General features: G+C 43.9%; 1 protein-coding gene across 1 annotated transcript in view; it reads left to right on the top strand.

Annotated features, from left to right (window-relative positions):
- Window positions 1-12326, top strand: part of LOC138452295 (mucin-19-like) — a 127445-nt gene that overhangs the window by 80553 nt on the left and 34566 nt on the right. Inside the window, exons 7-8 of the mRNA XM_069604962.1 lie at window positions 2685-2848; window positions 6253-6504. Of these exons, the coding sequence (XP_069461063.1) occupies window positions 2685-2848; window positions 6253-6504 (416 nt within the window). The remainder of the gene's footprint in view (window positions 1-2684; window positions 2849-6252; window positions 6505-12326) is intronic.

Raw genomic sequence — 12326 nt, 5'->3', positions numbered from 1 at the left:
AGTGGCACTATTTGGTGTACCGGGTGGAAACCATCCAATTCATGATCAACAAGTTACCAGATACAACCATGAGATTGAACAATGCCCTAATCATGTACATGAACATTGTAGGCACATGTGTTTATGAAAAGCAAGGGAAACTCATTGCGGCTGAACAAGAAAATAAGAGTTCACAATTATAAACTTTGGCTTGGTCTCATTGTACACATATTCCATGAAGAAGGCATACGGCATGATCATTATTTAAAGATGTGTTTGCATTGTTGTAACAAATTAGATGAAAACAAATTAGCAACTAGATCTATTGCAAATACTATGAGGATATAAACAGTTCCCAATGCACTTTCAAGTGTAAATCTACGCAAGAGCCTATTAGCAATAGAATGAGTCTGGCCATTTGAAACAACGTTTCATCTTCATTCAAAGTATATAACGCGACCAGCAAATGAGTTATTAAAAGTGCTTGAAGGAAAATGTGTTTTTAAATGGTCCTGATGATGTGGAAACCTTACCAGTACTCATGGGTAAGTAGATGGGCATGGCATTCAGCCATGCCCCAGACTCAGTGAAAGTATGCAGTAGGCATGTCCTGTGAATTTGAATAGATTTGTTAGTTTTTTAGGTCCACACACTGATAACAACTCTGTCCAGAAACCCTTCCACATCAGAAACAAACAAAATCCAATCAGAACGGCTTCCTCCCTTTTAGGCTATAAGTCTGTCTATGGTATCTGATAGATACATACACACCCTACCCTTTCAAAATTTAGGTAGGCACACAAATTTATTCAAAAAAATATACATATTCTAATGTCTATCAATTCATAAAACACCATTATAAAAATCAGAGTACATGTAAAAAACCTTACTGGCAGATACCATAGGCAAACTTATAGCCTAAAAGGGAGGAAGCCATTCTGATGGGATTTTATTTGTTTCTGACATAGTGTAGGCCTCACCCATACGGCCCCTAAAAAGAGGACAATACAGCTCTGTTAGCTGACAGAAACCCTTCCAGACATATCTAAAGGTGTTGTAGATGTAATAGTTCTGTCTATGTGGGCTAATGTGACATGCCACCCAACATTACCTTTTCCTATAATTGAATTGTATTTTATTTAGTTATTTATATAGCGCTCTTTCGCCATTTGTATGGCCTCAATGTGCTTTTTCCTGGTTGGAACGCCCTCACTGACCGTAGTCAATATGTCAAGGAAAGTTCTAGAAGTTTTCATTTTAGGAGATGCGTGTGTGCCTTTTTGCCAGTCATGGGCTTGGGTGGCTGGCTAGGCTCGACTAAGCAGCCCAATTGTCCAGGCACGTGGACGGGCGATGTTGGTGGTTGCGATAGAGAGCTATTGTTGAGAGATTTGATGTGTGGTCAGCGATATCAATTTTTTTTTTGTTGGTATTCGCTGTATGCTAGTGGCAGAGGTGTCGAGGTACGTCTGCTGTTTCAGTGTGTACGGTTATGTGTGCTGCTAGACTGGAAAGACTGGAAAGCATAGCTGTAGCTGCATTCTATGGTGCCTCGGTGCTTGGTCGTGCCTGCGGCCTCTGTCCTCTGATGCGGTGTAGGTATACGTACCAGAGGTCTTCAGGAGATATACATACAGTGGTCTTCAGAGTTGTTAGGCCGGTGCTATCTCTGGTCTGAGCCGACAAGGTGGTCTCATCATTCATGGTCTCTCCGGTGAAAAGGGTCCCAGGATGCGCCTGTCGTGGGTGGGTATATTGCGTTTTGCATTAGTGATGGGTGTGGGCAACCCTGGGTTATTTATCTCATTGTTTGTGGTCTCTCTTGGGGACGGGTCTGGTGGGCAGGGGCGCAGTGAGAATATTACGGGAGTGCCACAGTGGAGGCTGCTGGCATACCTGGAGTACTTGTCGGGTGGGAGTGTTGTTGTGGGTGGGGTGATAGTGTTTCAGGTGTGCCACAACGAAGGCTGCTGGCATACCTGGAGTACTAGTCGGGTGGGAGTGTTGTAGTCCATGTGGTGGGGGTGTGTCAGGAGAAACTGCTGCAAGAGCTGCTGGTCCCTGTGTTGTGATCGATGCAGGGAGTTTGTTTAGTGGTGTAGTCTAAGGGTGCATTGGATCAGGTGGGTATTGGGAAAAGCCAGGTTTTAAGGACCTTCCTGAATTTCTAATGGCCAGTCATTCTTTTGGCTCTCCCTTGGGTCCACTGACCTGCTGCAATGTGCTCGAACCCCAATGCCAAATGTAATAGTCAACGCCTCTGGGGCATAAACTTGAAATCCGTCTATTTGTCAATTTCAATGTTTCTCACAGATCAAGATCTAAATCCAAGATGGCAGCTGAGTACATATTTTTCAACCTGATTTCAGCCAATTAAGAACTCTGCAGGAGAGTTTGAATATGAAATGCAACATTTAGGATCCTGTGTGTAACTTTGGGTAGATGGTCACAAAACCTTCTAAAGAAATATAGAGTGAAATGCATATTTTGTTTTAAATAATTCATGCAGTTCGTTGAATGATCCACATGTTATTGGCATGTCAAAAAATGCCCTTTCTATTTAGGATTCAATGCCAATATAACTACAAAATCACTGTCGCAGATTCTGTAATGTTCACGTTCTGTCAGTAAGTCAATTCTAATTCTTTGTCTACTTCAGGAATTGTTTTTGCTTTGTATAACGACTGCATTTTCTTTCATTGCAGGTAAATTCCACCCATATTATCTATTCAAATTCAATAAGAGGGCATTATAAGGAGCAGAAGGGCAATGTGATTCTTCGCGAGGGTTATATAAATATGCAATTCTCCTGTGCATATCCTCTGCATGCTGACCTTGACTTCCTATGGGCCATGCATATCATCCCCAAGTAAGTCAGCTTCTGAGCTAATATGCTGTGTAATATGTGCCATTATTTTTCAGTCTTTGGATGAAACATGCATTGTAGCAATATATGTGCTTACAAAATTAAATAATAAATCTGGTATTCAATATTTTAATGTCCCATCAAAGACAAAGGGCTTTTGTACTGCTGCTTGTTTTTTTACCACTTATGTTTATGGGGCAAATAAAATTGACCATATGCAGTATGTCAATACCGCATGCAATAAATACCGGATGGTTATCCAATTGGATTTAACAACAAATGTCCACCAATTTTAACCTCCAGTGGAGTCCCTAAATAGTTGAAACACTTTTTTTCACATATGCAAGGAGACCACTGAGTTTGTGAACATGTGAGAAGCATAGATGCTCACCCTCTCAGTCCTTCACAATGTCTAGGTGGACAGATCTTGAGTTAAATGTTTGTGTCGGGCAACAGGCCCCATACACAACACAAGCTTGAATCCACCGGCAGAGCAGACTCAGCCCTACAAGCAACTGAGGTCTATAAATGAAGCAGGTTTGCTTCTTTTAAGACATTCCTAAATGCAGAATGCAAGTTCTAACTCCGGCTGGTAGCTTGCATTCCCGGCTTCTCCTTTGTTTTGCTGTTTCCAGCTCTCTAGCCAATCAGCACGCTTTGAATGAAGGCTTTAACTCCCAGCTTTGAATGATGGCTGCGATTGCCTCTAAAGGCCGCATTCCAAGATTCATTTATGATATGTACACACTGGACACTGTGTAAGGAAATAGTTGAGGAGTCCCTTTTTTTCTACTGTACACGTTCTAAGAACATTAGAACCCTTACAATTGGACACCATTATGAGCTGTGACTTTTGCCTTTTGTACTAACAAAACAAGATTACAACACTTTCAAATGCAGGAATCTGGCATGAATTAATGTAATGCCAAGGCGCGTCAAATCCATCTCTATTCCCCAAACAGCGATGGGCATTTTTTTTGGGGACGTACTGCACCCAAAGTTTACATGAAGATTTTTTTTAAAATACTGCTTGCCGTATTTCTGGATGTTTTCCTATTTTACTGCCAGTAGGACGGTAAAGTTACGAGTATATGGAGATCCTAAGATTTCCACATGCAGTAATAATGATTTACCACATGTGGAAATCAGATCTAAAGATCTGCCAAATTCTTAATGGGTCCCATAGTATTTTGATCACGGTATAGGTTGATTGTACAGCGAGCCTTGCTAAATGTCCTTACATGTGGAGTACATCTTTGCAATATGTTTGTCACCTCTAAACCTTCATATCGGAATTATTTTCATCAAAAATTGGCATACATTCTAGAGGTTGTTGTCTATGATCTAAAGCAAGTCCAGGATTGTATGTGGTTTTCAGAGGATCAATTTCTTACCTCTAAACAGTGCAGCACTTTTATCCCGAAACAAAGATACATAAGTACCCAGGGGAGTGGTGCCAGCAACAAGGCTTTACATGCCAGGATGAGCTTGTGTTCTATCGCTTCCTCCTGCGACATTCCCGGGTGACCATCTTTCCTTTGCGGTTTCCCTGGGCCCCTCATGTCTATGTCCCTGCTACTCTCCCCCACTATTTCCGTTCCACCCACCCCACACCTCACCCACACACCTGACCTCTGGTGTCATTCCCCACTTACTGGCTGTGTGTCCTCGTGATTGAAATAGAAAAGGGACTTCTTTCTGTTTCCTGCTTCTCTGGCAGTTATTTTTTTGTACTTTAAAAAAAAAGTAAATAGGGCATATTCTGTGAATAATTCCTTTAAAACATTATAAGTATCCCGGACAAAGAGCACAAGGTGCTAATGGCAATAATGACGTTACAGACAGGATGTCCTACCTGGTAAGAGCATTACTGTGTGACCCTTGCTTTGGTTGGGCAGTTACCTCGAGTCAAGAGGCACCATGTAGGACACCTGTCTGAAATGGCATTCTTGCCATACTCCATCCATGGTTCATGTAATGTAGAATGGAATTGAAAGGGTCATGGAATGTGTTCCCACTACTATACATCTCCACCCTAAGGGTGTTTGGGTATTTACATTTCATGCATACATAGTTTTTCTGCACTGGTGGCCTCTTCCTGAGTCATGGCGATTTATGTGTTCATTCACAAGTCCTAGAATGAATGTGACCTCTTCTCTTTCGATAGGCAATGTCCTCATCTCCCGAGAATCCATCAGTCCCCTTCCAACCCCTTGCAGAGGCAGTCAGAGCTTCTGATGTCCCAAAGTCTGCATGCACGTATGCCAAGATTCGGCCTTATTGAGAATGACACAACAATGGGGGTCATTACGACCTGGGCGCAAATGGATACCGGGCACCGGTAATGACACCGGTGCCGGTAATCCCTTTGTGCCCTATTCCGAGGTCCCTTTGCGGGTCCCTCCCTTATGGACGGGACCCGCAAAGGGATACCGGGGTCAATAACGGTACAGCAATTTGCGGTACCGTTATTGCCACCTTGCCCCTTCCCATTGAGCCCTATGGGGGCTCAAATGGAATGGGGAATGGCTCTGGTGAATGGCGAATTACTGATCCCGCCAACCTCGGACTGGACCGGTAATTACTCCCTTCACCAGACCGGAGTTGGACCAATTTTGGAGGCAGCCATGGCGCTAATAGCGCCATGGCTGCCTCCAAACTTGGAATGAGGGCCAATGTCTCTTATTAATACGGTGCCGGTAATACTGGCTGTTTTTTGCCGGTGTGGTGCCTGACTTACATCCATGTCTTGGCTGGAGGTAAATCAAGTCCCCCCACTGGCAAACTTGGAGTATGCTGGTGCGGTAATGTGCCAGTAAACGGAATTATCGGCACGTTATCACCGCACTGCATACTCCTAATGTGTGTTTATTTTAAAAATCCGCTATAGAGTATAAAGCCTCTATTTTCACTGCCAACATGTGATCCACTTCCCAGCGTGGCTCTCTTTCTTTCCTGCCCACTGTAATTCATTTAACAATTTCACTGATGCAGGATTTAAATTAGGTCCAGACCCCATTCTAATCAAGGCAGTTGCAGAGCAAGCCTCCAATTTTTGGAGGCATCGTAAGAGCTGTTTTAAAAAGTGGGTCGTGAGTGATCATGCAATGCTCCTCCGAATGCTAGCACATCCAACACTAAAAAGCTGATTCATGGATTATTTGCACCAAAAAAGCGGGATTTGTGCACCATTCTGCCCGCAAATCCCTTTTTAACAAATTGGTATTTGCGGGTAGAATTGCGCACAAATCCTGTTTTTTTCGGCGCAAATAATCCATGAATCATGGCGTAAATGTTTGATACAAAGCATTTCTCACGCGTAACACCAGTTGTTTTCTTCCTTTATAACGTATTCCTCAATTCATACTTTCTCCAGTAACAGTATATTTTTTCTGTTTCTTTTGAAGTAACGTTATCAGCTTGCCTCAGCCAAACGACAATCGAACGTACCTGACGAGTCTGATGCTTCACAGTGATGCTGCGTACACCCAGCTGCCCATCGATTCTCCACTGATATTGAATCTCAATAGCAAGGCTTACGTTTCAATCACCGTTTCTGGCCTCAACACCAGTAATTATGCCCTCACCCTGGAGGCCTGCTGGGCGACGGCTGTTGCTGACCCCTCAGCCAGTGAAAGATGGGACCTCATCAGGAACCAGTAAGTTCCACGCTTGTCGATACATCCTCCTTGGCAATAATGGCAAAATGGCGGCTGTCATCTGTCGCTCCTTATATTTATACATGTTTGTGATACCTCAAGGCAGGGTGTCTATATCAAGTTGCATTCGACCGACCAACTAATAGTGCAAATAGATCTGATTTATTTAAGAATTACTACAAATCCACAAAGAGCAGATCAAGTGTCCATCAAGGCATGGTAAAATTGCAACAAACGTCCAGATGCTTCAGTGGGCTCAGCCGTCGATGGGCAAAAGTCCCAGCAGGCCACTGAGCACAAGAGCATGTAAGAGTAAGCTTTGAGGCATCCTGTAGCTTGCTTATCAACACACTTAGAAAGGGGTCATGGGTGACTGTGGTTCTTAAATTTCAAGCTGCCCTTCCACTGAACCCTAAGTTCTTGCCTCCCATAAGCCTTAGCAGGTCATGGTAATGTCTGCGTTTCCACACCAGCCCTTTCCCTCATCTGCCAACTCGCAGATGCTTGTTTGGTTCATCATGGGGGTACAATCCATCTTTTTGAGACAGGGTCAGAAACAGATACTGAGCGACAGAGAGAAAGAGAGAGAGGATGAGAGAGAGAAAGACAGAGAGAGACAGAGAGAGTGTGAGAGAGAGGGTGGGTGAGAGAGAGAGAGAGAGAGCTGGCATTGGGAATTGGGACCTAGAGAAATGGGACGTGCGCACAAATGGTCAGGGGTAGGAGTCCAGGATTGCAGGTTGTTTTTCCTAATACGGGCTACTTCTAACTTCCCCATACGAACTGACTACCCTCTGAGCTCTACCACCATACATTTCTACCACCTTACACTACACATGCAAACCTCCCACAGAAGGCTACCAAGGACTAACTGTTAACACATCAACACCAACCGGGCCACGACGAAGATCTCCTCTTTAACCCTGTCAGACTCTCCCACATCAGTGTCCAACCAGACACAAAGCACTGTAGTTTATCAGATCTTGGGCTCTTCCCCGTGGATAACAGACTCTAAGGTCTCCTCTGCCAAACCCATAGAAAGCAGATTGGCACTCGGAAACTAGGTACTTCCAACCTGCACCCATCAACACCACAGGTTTTGCATCTACCATTCCCACTGTCGCACTAAGGTATCCCACCACCCTTTTGTCTTACAGAGTCAAGTGTGATGAGGCCACCAATAGTCGCAGTCAAGCACTATAAAAGACCACTTAAATGATGTTAGACTATATCAAAACAATAGGCATTTGAGGATGTGGCCAAAACGTTACTGATATCGTCAGAAAAAAGCAGATAATGTTCCTCATTTCAGAAAAGGAAACCTACAGAACATTTGTGTTAAGAGTGTAACAAAATGACTTCTTCTCTGCATGAATGTAAGGATGAGTTGTGGCTAAACTGTCTCCTCATCCCCCACACTCTGCAAGCCAACAGTATTCACAGTCATAAAGGTAAAACAGACTTGGGTAAGAGGTATACCTCCTTTGCATTCGAGGGATGGCTATACTCCCAAAACTGGAGAGAATGTGATCCAGTGGTGGACCCAAAGAGCAAAGTACAACAGTCCAAAATAAAAGGAATCCCCAATCAAGTTTCTGTAAAAAATATATGTACTTTCATTAAACACACCAATGTAAAAATAACTTTAAAAAACACTGTGAAAACCAACCCCTGTAAAGGAAAGACAATGAGATGGCGAATGTAATGGTTCAGCACTCTGGGTCTTCAGCAGAGAGAAAAAGCAAGCAGAATATGCCTAAAGTAATTCAAAAGGCTATGTCTTTCAGTAGGAAAAGGTGCAAAAGGGACTTAGCCATTCTCTAGGGCATCAAACAGTGGACCTGGGGGGCATGGTCAGTTCAAGGTACCTTAATCCACTGTTTGGCAGTTCAACAGTGTTGAGCCAGGCTTTCTGCAGTTGTGCTTGTGGGCTGAACCATTTTCAGAGGTCGTGAATCGCATTGATTCCAGGTGGCGAGACGGCATCAAGTCAGGCTTGAGCGGGTGCTCCCTGTGGCTTGAGGTGGCATCAAGCGATGGAGGTCAAATTGGTCACCAGGAGCACTATGAACAAGCATACATGTTTTGAAATGATGAGTACTGCTGGTTCAGGTCGATAAGTGATTCAAGTCCAGCTGCTCTGCAAAGTACTGGTGGTCAATGCTTGAGTTGATGCAGATGTTTAAAGTCATCTGCATGCAGTGCTGGTGCTGAAGCCAGACAGGCGATGCACTGCAGGTGTGTTATAACATTGAGTTGGTTCAATGATCTGAGCACAGTGGTTCGAAGAGCAGTTGAGTGCCAAAGTTGTTTTGAATGCTGCAAACATGGCTTGATCTGTTAGATGTGCTAAAAACAGGGATCTTAGCTGTTCTGGCCCTCATATTGCTGTGAGCACCAGGGCAGTATGTTGAAGACAGGATGGACCCTTTAAGGTTCTGCGCTATGAGCCAAGGGAGGTTTGTTGCAGTTTGGCAGATCCTGGTCCTCAGCAAGATACACCATCAAAGTGCCCTGGCAGTGGGTAGGGAGCCAAGCTTGCTTCTTCCTCTGAATCCTCCTTCTTCACCTCAATGTCTGAGGGCTTTGGAAAGTTCAGCTTTTCCAAAAGAGGTCCAAATGAATTCTTCCTGAAGTCTTGGAGGGTCCAAAAATAAAGCAAAGAAGGAGTAGGAGACTGCCACGTTTGTGGGCAAAAGTCCACAGGTCACTGGACAAAAGTGAGTCTGCTTAAGGGCTCCATCCCAGTTCTTGTAACAAGTGGGTCATGTCTCCTTGCATCATGTCCAAAGTGCTTTGTGCAAAAAGGAAGTGTAGGAGATAGGAAGAAAAGAAGTACATAGAGGATCAAAATTGCGGTAACCATCCCCACTTGTGAGCTTCCTGAGGCTACACTAACCTCGCCCCTTCTCAGATTCATAGCATGAAAGGACCTTTGGTATGCACCTTTCTGATATGAGGCCAGTTCTTTTGTGTATGATGTACCCTTTGATTTATGTTTCCCAGGACAGCTCCTGCTGAGGCCCTATATTGGTGGAGGGAGGTGTTACCTGACCTCACAAAGGATCAAATGAGAGGCAACTCCAAATGGCTCAGTTCCTGCTGGGTGCAGCAGACACAGCCAGTCTGGGGCTAATACCCACAGCCTGCCCATGGCTGGCAAGTGCTCAGAGTGTTGACACGTGCATGATACAGAATCAGGTGTGGCTTTAATAATCATATGAAATGCAAGCACTATATCCCAAACTCAGGTATGGCTTATATTTAAATATTATAACTGCCCCCAGGATGGTACCTTCTTTTAATGATGTACTTTGGGAAGGGAAGTACGTATCTCAAATGCAGCCTATAAGCTGAATGACTTGGCTGTCACTGCAGCTGTTAAGATGGCACCTGTGACTGCTGAACGTGCACTCCGCCACTAGAGAGTAGGCACTGCAGATATGATACTAATGCAGCAGGGCAAAAGTGTATAGTATGTGTTTGCCATTGAATTTGCTGAAAGGTGGAATCGTTAGCAGGCGACCCTTTCTGGGATAGAATGATCTCCATCATTTTATTATCAATAAAAGTAAAAATTCAGGGCTTCTGCACCCCGGCCAGACACCAAATCTTCATGGAAAAAAAAATGCAGCACATTGTTATGTGCAAGATAAAAGGGTATTTTTTTCCGTGCTCAGTGAATTCAGACTTCAGCTATACACACTGCCCATCTTATCCAGAAAGAGCAATTATGTGTCAAAGTCTAAATACTAAACTTTGCTGGGTATAACTGAAAGCAAAATGGGTTTTTGCAGTGGTTTGCAAAAGGGTTGGAAGAGTAGGGGTGGAGAAGTGGAGCCAAGACAGGTAGGTGTGGGAGCGAGCAGGGTTGCGTGTGATTCTCGTTGGGGTAAGGAGACTGAGCAGATTTGCCGGATAAAGGAAGGGCCACAGCAGAAAAGATTGGTGCTATGGACACAATCACCACGTTGTGGTGCAGCACACAAGAGGGGAGAGAGGGCTGGTGATAGGCAGGGGCTGCACGCGTGCATGGTCCTTATCTGAACCTCATAAATGTAAATTGAGCTCAAAGAAAATATAAACGCCTACTAACAAGCCCACTCTCCTCTAAATGTCTGGAGATGGCACTGGCAATAGGACTTGCAGTGGCATAGATGCAAACATACATTCTGGCATTTCAGGTATTTGAGCCCAGAGAAGGTGTTGTAGCTTTTAGTATTAAATGCACTAATTGAACCAAATAGTAATCTTTGCCCGGAATCAAAGTGGGAACATTGGTTTGAAGATATACCAAAGTGCTACTTCAAATTTAAATAAAAATGTGATTTAATTGTAAGTGCACTATCAACCTACCTGCACTTCATTTCATACATATTTTAATCCATGAACTTGCTTCTTGCATCATCAATGTCACGCTACTTTCCATGTCCCTTCCCTTTAGAACAGGAGTCTGCAACCTTTGCTTCTCCATAGATTTTAGACTACAACTCCCATCTGCCCTAGCCAACATAGTCAATGATTAGGGATCATGGGAGTCATAGTCCAAAACATATGTACAGCTGCATTTTGCAGGCCTATTCTACAGGTGATGTAATTAAATATTTGACATGAAAAGAAGTTGATTGACTCTCTTACTATCAAATCAATCTCTATGGGATGAAGACAATTTGTATATGCAGAGCCTCAATTCTCTTCCCCAAGTTCTATGTAGAAAGTTGCTGGAGACTTGAAAGAGAGAGAGAGAGAGAGAGAGAGAGAGAGGTAGAGAGAGAGAGAGAGAGAGAGAGAGAGAGAGAGAGAGAAATTGAGAGAGAGAGAGGGAGGCCTTATTTTTCCATGATTAGCGTCATCTTGACAAGCTCCTTGAGATGCTGTTGTGCAAGGCTTTTCTACCAAACATTTAAAAAGCATGTCTTTAGGCACCTATACATTTTCGATGTTTGGTTTGTTTGTTTGTGTATTATTTGTAATGCGACGGAATACCCTAGGGTAACAGGGCGCAGCAGATACAAGAATTTGCGAAACTTAGTTACAGACAATAAAATATAAACATGGCATATACATGGCATATACACAATAATAAAGAAGGAAAGCAAGGAATATATACATATATACAGTTAACAGATGTGCGTCCGGTATGTCCAAGTGGCAAAAGGGAGAGGCGGAGCCTGGCCCAGTGTGTTTTAGACAGAGGCTGTCTTCAGCCAAGAAATCATCTTGGAACAGAAGTTTTGGTAGGGTAAGTCCATTCTGAGAGTGGGTAGTAAGGAGTTCCACAGTTTAGCTGCTTTTACTGGGAAACTATTACCTCCTATGGTGGAGCGTTTGAAGTTAGGGACAGAGAGGTAATCTCTGTATGCTGTCCTTGTCGGTCTCAAGGATGTCAGTCTGTGAAATCTGTCGATCAGGTAGATGGGGGCCGCGTTATTGAGGGACTTATGGGTTAGTGAAGCAGTTTTTAGGGAGATTTTGTCTAAGATAGGGGTCCAGTTGTTCTGCTGGCTGTGTGCTGTGATGTGGTCTCTTCTTGAGATGCCCAGGGCCGCTCTGAGTCATTGTTCTAGAGCGTTTGTAGCTTGCTAGTAGTGGCTTTAGAGGACCCAAGATAAAGGGCGTTACAGTAGTCTAAGCGGGATAGTATGAGGGCTCTGGCCAGGGTCAGGCAGCTGGTGACGGATAGAAAAGGTTTGGCTGTACGGATCAATTTACACGTGTAGGCCGTGGAGGAGGCTATTGAATTCACCTGTCTGTTAAAGGAGAAGTTGGAGTCCAGGTAGAAGCCTAATGTTTTGACTTCATGTCCCACTCTGATGGTGTTG

Source organism: Ambystoma mexicanum, chromosome 1p (genome assembly GCF_040938575.1).
Source record: "Ambystoma mexicanum isolate Mex_15411 chromosome 1p, UKY_AmexF1_1, whole genome shotgun sequence".
NCBI classification, from domain to species: domain Eukaryota; kingdom Metazoa; phylum Chordata; class Amphibia; order Caudata; family Ambystomatidae; genus Ambystoma; species Ambystoma mexicanum.
This window is presented reverse-complemented; position numbering and strand designations above follow the sequence as displayed.